The sequence below is a fragment of the Oncorhynchus keta genome, chromosome 6 (genome assembly GCF_023373465.1).
Source record: "Oncorhynchus keta strain PuntledgeMale-10-30-2019 chromosome 6, Oket_V2, whole genome shotgun sequence".
Classification (NCBI taxonomy): Eukaryota; Metazoa; Chordata; class Actinopteri; order Salmoniformes; family Salmonidae; genus Oncorhynchus; species Oncorhynchus keta.
The window spans coordinates 15,282,633-15,289,521 of NC_068426.1; the positions used below are offsets into that span (position 1 = coordinate 15,282,633).

Below are 6,889 nucleotides of genomic sequence, written 5' to 3' on the forward strand. Positions count from 1 at the left end.
TTCTTGTTTTTGTGAAAATGTTGCCTGCTGAATGCTAGGCTTAATGCTATGCTAGCTATCAATACTCTTACACAAATGCTTGTGTAGCTATGGTTGAAAAGCATATTTTGAAAATCTGAGATGACAGTGTTGTTAACAAAAGGCTAAGCTTGTGAGCCAATATATTTATTTAATTTCATTTGCGATTTTCATGAATAGTTAACGTTGCGTTATGGTAATGAGCTTGAGGCTATAATTACGCTCCCGGATTGCTCGACGCAACAGGTTAAACACTTTTTTGGTTACTCAATGATTCCATATGTATTATTTCATAGTTTTGATGTCTTCTCTATTATTCTATAATGTAGAAAATAGTAAAAACTACAGAAAAACCCTTGAATGAGTAGATGTGTCCAAACTTTTGACTGAGACCAGTTGTAATTCACTACATTTATTGATATGAATACAAAATACATATTTCACACTCCCATTAACCCACTTTCTCTTTCCAACACCCTCTCACACCAAACTCCACATAGCCGTGTTGAGAGCTGAGGCAACTTGAGGAAATATGGATGGGACAGACATGTTGTTTGAGGTATATGTTCTGATATTATATTCAGCATAATGCAGGTAAACTTTTAATATACAGTAAGTTTCATCTCATACAAGACTAACCAACAACTAGAACAGCAGAATATACAGTATCACACCATCAAAACATCATTAATATACAAGTAAAACAATAGTGTAAATGTTTGGTAGAGAGTCCCTCTCTCTTTCTTTAACGCACACACACACACTCACGCAAACACACACACACTCACGCAAACACACACACACACACACACACACACACACACACACACACACACACACACACACACACACACACACACACACACACACACACACACACTCACGCAAACACACACACACACACACCACTCTCCCTCTCACTCCACCCCAATCTCTCAGACAGTGTGCTCCCCCTCTGGGGCCTGCAGGCTGATCTTGCTGTTCTGGTCGTTGTCGGTCTCGTGGCGGTCGGTGGGAAGAGAGTCATAGGTACGGCGGTACAACGCCCGGGTCACCAGGGTAATGATGAACATTTCCAAGATCATTAGCTGCTGACTCAACACTGCAGACAGACACATAGACACACACACAGACAGACCAAACAGAAAGACAAGACAAACCAGACCAGACCAGACCAGACCAGACCAGACAGACAGACAGAGTTGGTGGACATGGACTTCATATTGATCAAGTAATGGCTCTCGTTTGGCTGGTTTGGAGCTATTCTGTCACTTACTGGTACCACGGGCACTAGAGGAGAATGGCGGGGAGCAGGCGATGGTTCCATCCAAGGCCAGGATGTTAATGATGGCCGTCTGCAGCTGACTGAGCACCAGCACCAACTATGGACACATAACCAGCGACATCATGGAGATGCATAGAATATTGGGATGCAGAAATGGACACAGCCACACTGAATCAGACACTACACAACATTCCTAAAAACTCAAGGGTCAAGGACTAAGGAAATGACAGAAGCTGATGTAATTTCACCAACGGCATTGAGCAGGCAGTTCCTGGACTATCTGGTTTGTGCAGTAGGTCATGGACAGACTCACCTGGTACATGGCATATTTAGGTATGATCTTGATGCTGCGCAGTGTGTTGCATATGTTCATGAACATGATGGCGACAGGCCAGAGGGAGATGATGGTGAGAACACCTATAAATGGGTTGATCCAAATGGCCGTGCCTGTGATCTCCAGCTAAACATCGAGACATGGAGAAAGGTTAAAGAGGGTCGGCATTGAATAGTGGAATCAATGGAATGACACCAAGCTCAGTTTGAAGCTTAAGATGTAAAGGGGATGTTTGTTGTTGCTGAGAAGATTTTCACAGAAAGGAGGACAGTTACTTACATCAGAAAGATCAAAGTTGCCGTTGGTCCACAATATTATGGACACAATTGAGAGGACTGTCTTTAAGATAGCATACTGAAGAGCCCCCAGCTTCAGCAAGAATAACATGCACCTGAATGAAAACAGATCAGCGTTATTAACATGTTCTAACCACTTGTGTTAATAAACATTACCAACACAATGAATCTTCTGGCCCAAGTGTGACCTGAGTATGAATCATCATCCCACTGGTCACAGATGTCCTCTAGTTTTGATTTACATTCGGATTAATGATGAATTCAATGTGAAATTGACTAAAAAGGTCACAAAGTCATTAGATTTAAGCTAAAAGTTGGGCGAAAAAAAAATCAAAATACATTGATGATTTTTTGCAAATTCAATCAGTTTTCCTCACATCATCACATTGATATTTTTGGGATGAAATGACATGGAAACAAGTTGATTCAACCAGTGTTTTCCCAGTGGGTTGTTCCGGTTACCGTGTGACTGGAACGCGTGGCAAGCAGGGACAGCAGCAGCAGCAGGGTCCTACACTGATCTTGAAGGTTTTCTGGGCATTGCTCTTCAGAAAGGCCTCACTACCCCCACTCTCCTCTATCATCAGAACCAAGATCTTATACACCACCACTGCAAAGTACCTACAGAGAAAAGGAGAGGTTTTACTTGTAAATTGTTAGATACATTGTACACACATAACAAGTGTGTGTCACCAGCCTTCAAAACCAGTTAGTCTGCCCACTCAACTTTTGTTTGTGTCCCAAAAACATGTGTTTGTGCTTGTTTGTATCATTTCCTGAATTTTTCCCTTCCAGCTCTCTGGGGATGTGGGATGATCTCTGATCTGCTGCATAGCACGATTTACATTTAAAGGCAATGTTCCCGCATTTTCGGAGACTGCGTTTACGGTAAATGCTAAATTACAATTGTGCTATACCACTCAATTTAAATCGTGCTATAGTACGGATCTTCTGCGATAGGGATTGAATCGAGCCCTTATGCCAACCAGATGCATAGGAGTATTGTTTTGCCTGCATTTTCTGTACTTGATGCACAGGCTTTGCTTTTCAACTAGCTAAAAATGTAATTACCTTAATTTTTTCTTCCTAGGCGACCAACTCTCTGGGTATGATCTCTAACACAGTGTAATGATTAAGAGAGTGGTTAAACTGTGGTCACATAGTTGAGTGCATTCATAAAAACCCTCCTCCCATTTATGTCAGTACTCCTTACTATGGCTTCCTGTCAGCCCATTACTACAGGTGAAAGAGCACTGCATCTACTTAGTGCAGTATAGTCAAATAGTTTATGCGTTCATAGAAGGGTATGTGAAAGAGAGAGAGAGTAGTAAGTAGTGTGTTGGTTGGAGAGGAAACGTACGAATTGGACGTCATATCTGTAAACATGGTAGCCCTTGGTATCCACATCCCAAAACAAGCCATGGTGGCAATGACCTGAGACAGGAACAGAACGTTACTTTTAGTCATAACATTCATCATCCACATGGTTCCCATTCATATAAAGTGATGAATAAAATACTGTATGATCATAGAGTGACAGACATCCTCATTTACAGTTTAGCCCAGTGTAGTCAAAAATGTGATTATCCCGTGTTTTATATATATTTCCACAGTATGAGTTTGGAATAATTTTTGTGAAAATTAGGATAATGCCCTTTTCGTCTAAGAGCTGCTTGAAAAGACCACCTGAAATTTCAGCCTGTTTTGGTGGGATGGAGTTTTAACCTGCCTGGTGACATGACCAGGCAGGTTAGTTAATATACCAACAAGAATGACAGTTTCAAATCCCTCTGCCAATAACACCTCATTTTCAGATTTCCCCTCACCACTCCCAGACAGTCCCAGCAAAATAAATGTGTTTTGCTAAGAAGCTATTTTTGCTTATTTTTGACCATTTTAATAGAAAACAATCGCGTTAAGGTACTTCATTGTTACCCAGAAATGATTTGAAATTCAAATAAAAACGTCTGCATTGGACCTTAACACCCAAACAGATGTTTGTGATCTCCATGTAGGCAATCTAGCTGTGTATAACCACAGTAACAGATGTTTGTGATCTCCATGTAGGCAATCTAGCTGTGTATAACCACAGTAACAGATGTTTGTGATCTCCATGTAGGCAATCTAGCTGTGTATAACCACAGTAACAGATGTTTGTGATCTCCATGTAGGCAATCTAGCTGTGTATAACCACAGTAACAGATGTTTGTGATCTCCATGTAGGCAATCTAGCTGTGTATAACCACAGTAACAGATGTTTGTGATTTCCATGTAGGCAATCTAGCTGTGTATAACCACAGTAACAGATGTTTGTGATCTCCATGTAGGCAATCTAGCTGTGTATAACCACAGTAATACACTGCTGTCTCAGTCGCTCGTCAAATCAAATCAAATTGTATTTGTCACATGCGCAGAAGACAACAGGTGTATGCAGGTGAAATGCTTACTTACATGCCCTTAACCAACCATGCAGTTCAAGAAATAGAGTAAAGAAAATATTTACTAAATAAACTAAAGTAAAACATACGATAAAAAGTAAAACAATAAAATAACAATTAACGAGACGATATACTCATCCAGTCCAGACAGTGTAGCTATAACCACAGAGATCCACTGGCAGTACTTATTGCATTCAATTGTATCTGGTGAAGGCAAGGAGATGACTTCTCACCGGTGCAGCACCATTGACCCACATAATAGTTGTCTTCTTAGGAGACGGGACTTTTCTATAGATAAACACACACTCCTCCAGGTAGAGCAGCAGGGACAGCGTAGACATGAGGGTCAGCATGGAGTACAGAGCCACACCAAAGACATCCAGCTCTAGTTAAGGGAGAGAGTAAGGGGATCAGGAGGGAGAGAGAGAGAGAGGTTGTATAGGTCAGTAGAAGCCCCTGGCAACAACAACCTCTCTTGAGGATAGATCAATGCCCTGACAACATCCCCATGGACACAACAGCATTTGTGAAACAGCCTCCAAACCATTTTATTCAGCCTCTTTTGAGGTTGAGTGCTGATGAGATCCCAACAATACTTCACTCGGCCCAGTGCAAATCCAGCTGTCTAAATGTATCCTTGATTAGTTTCATATGGACTGAGATCGAGGCTATCTACAGAAACAATAAACCACCCTTGAAGAGATGTTGACTGAATACAAAAGGATGAAAGGCCATGCAAGTTATTTGTCATTCTTATCAAATGAGCCATCATATTTCTCAGAACAGAAAAATGACTTTGGAGAAACCAAACATGCATATATGTGGCCTACACATGGAGATGTATTGATGAGCAGAGTGAAATGATGTCCCTCCAATCAGCCTGGATTAGACTGTAGCCTTCCGTTTGGAGGACAAATCCATTCAGAATCTGTTTTATTGGGCTTGTCTGTGTATCAGAGATTGTTTGGTGAACAATAACATTCAGTTGCCTATCCTGACATGAAGTTCGTTCAAAAGAAAGTATTTGACTCTGACGTGTGCCACAGAAATACTTCCAGAGCTAACACCTGAGCTTTCGCTCAACGGGCTAATGAGGTCTTGTTGTGTGCCAGAGACCCAATCAGTCACATTTCTGCCATGACAATGGTCACGGTGTAGTTATCACACACATTTGAGAAAATAATGATATAGACTAACAGTCACTTCTAATATAGCCCTACTATATTATCATACTTCTGTAAGTCCTGTTTTGCCTTGGGATGCTAGACATGTCAGGTACAAATGAATGGTAGAAGACCAAGACATTATTTATTATTATTATTATTCATATTATTTGTTTCACATATCAATGAGTATGTTGAATCAATGAAGTCAAACATGCAAAAGAAACAGTCTGCGTCCCAAAAACTGTTTTGTACAATTTGTAGTGAAATTCACTTCCACAATTACAACTTTATAATGAAACACTATCTACAAACTGATAGATAAGGTAATCTGGGTAACTCACGCTTTATGACATCGACAGCCAGCGGAGGTTCTTCTAAACAGCTCGGATGGATGGTGCTGTTGAGAGCCTCTTCCATGTCCATAGTCAGTTGAAGTCGGTAATGTAAGGACTGACAGCCAGGTTGTGAGGATATGCAGAAAATAAACTACCAGTGATGTATCTCTTGCCCACTGACTGCAGTTATATGAGATGCGAGGAAGCAGACGGCAATAGATATTGAACTTTCCCCCGCAATTAACTTCTGACTGATGATGAGTAAGTTGTTTGCTCAGTGAATACTGCCCGATTTTCCAACGAGTCAATGAGACCACCTTCGCATAGAGAATGGCAGATAACTGTAATTCATTCAAATCTTAGAACTACTGTATTTATTGAGCAACCTTCCTTATCAAGGGGAGCCCAATGACCCACATTCGGCTCCTGTAACTCTCAGTGGAATTACTTTCCTATAGATTTGATTTGATTCAGCACACGTTTACGTTTCATGAGAATGAACTTTGATTGGGTGTATCGTTTCTTGCCAGCCAACATACAGGAATGAACGGGGTTGGTAAAGCATGCTCGAGTTAACATATTACCAAATGAATCCAAGTAGAAAATAAATATCCACAGTCAGTCCAACTTCTGGTTAAGATTTCCATTTGCCAACCTGAATTCAACGTGAAATCAACGTGAAATCAACAACACATTTCACCATGTAATTGGATTTCGGTTAATAGTTTGGTGACATTTTTTCAAATCCAATCAGCTTTCCACGTTGATTCAATGTCGTCACATATATTTAGTTGTTGTTGAAATGACGTGGAAACTATGTTGATTCAACCAGTTCTTCCCCAGTGGGTATTGTAATTGTTCAGCCATCAATCTTAAAGGTTGTGGGTTTATATACAAAATATCACCTCTCTCTCTCTCTCTCTGATTAACTGGAGCCATTTCATTTCAGTGTTCTGCCAATCGAATTACTGTCTCTCTGTTAATGCCACTATTTCATTGCCTTCACTGTGTTTTTCA

The 6,889-nt window shown here is 40.6% G+C and overlaps 1 protein-coding gene across 1 annotated transcript; it reads right to left on the reverse strand.

Moving 5' to 3' along the window:
- Positions 1 to 461: 461 nt before the first annotated feature.
- LOC118385639 (organic solute transporter subunit alpha-like) lies at positions 462 to 6,056 on the reverse strand. Its single transcript, XM_035772861.2, has 8 exons — positions 5,879 to 6,056; positions 4,605 to 4,756; positions 3,294 to 3,367; positions 2,396 to 2,554; positions 1,917 to 2,028; positions 1,617 to 1,763; positions 1,295 to 1,400; positions 462 to 1,120 (listed from the first exon to the last, which is right to left on the reverse strand). Exons 1-8 carry the CDS (start codon positions 5,958 to 5,960, stop codon positions 954 to 956), a joined length of 999 nt encoding a protein of 332 aa, XP_035628754.1. The 5' UTR covers positions 5,961 to 6,056; the 3' UTR covers positions 462 to 953.
- Between the last annotated feature and the right edge of the window lie 833 nt (positions 6,057 to 6,889).

Excerpts from the sequence above, each read along its gene's own strand:
- LOC118385639 (XM_035772861.2), bottom strand. The coding sequence starts at position 5,960 with ATGGACATGGAAGAGGCTCTCAACAGCACCATCCATCCGAGCTGTTTA. Across the intron at positions 1,764-1,916 it reads GCAACTTTGATCTTTCTGAT|CTGGAGATCACAGGCACGGC; the intron begins GTAAGTAACTGT and ends CTCGATGTTTAG. Across the intron at positions 1,121-1,294 it reads CTCTAGTGCCCGTGGTACCA|TGTTGAGTCAGCAGCTAATG; the intron begins GTAAGTGACAGA and ends GTCTGTCTGCAG.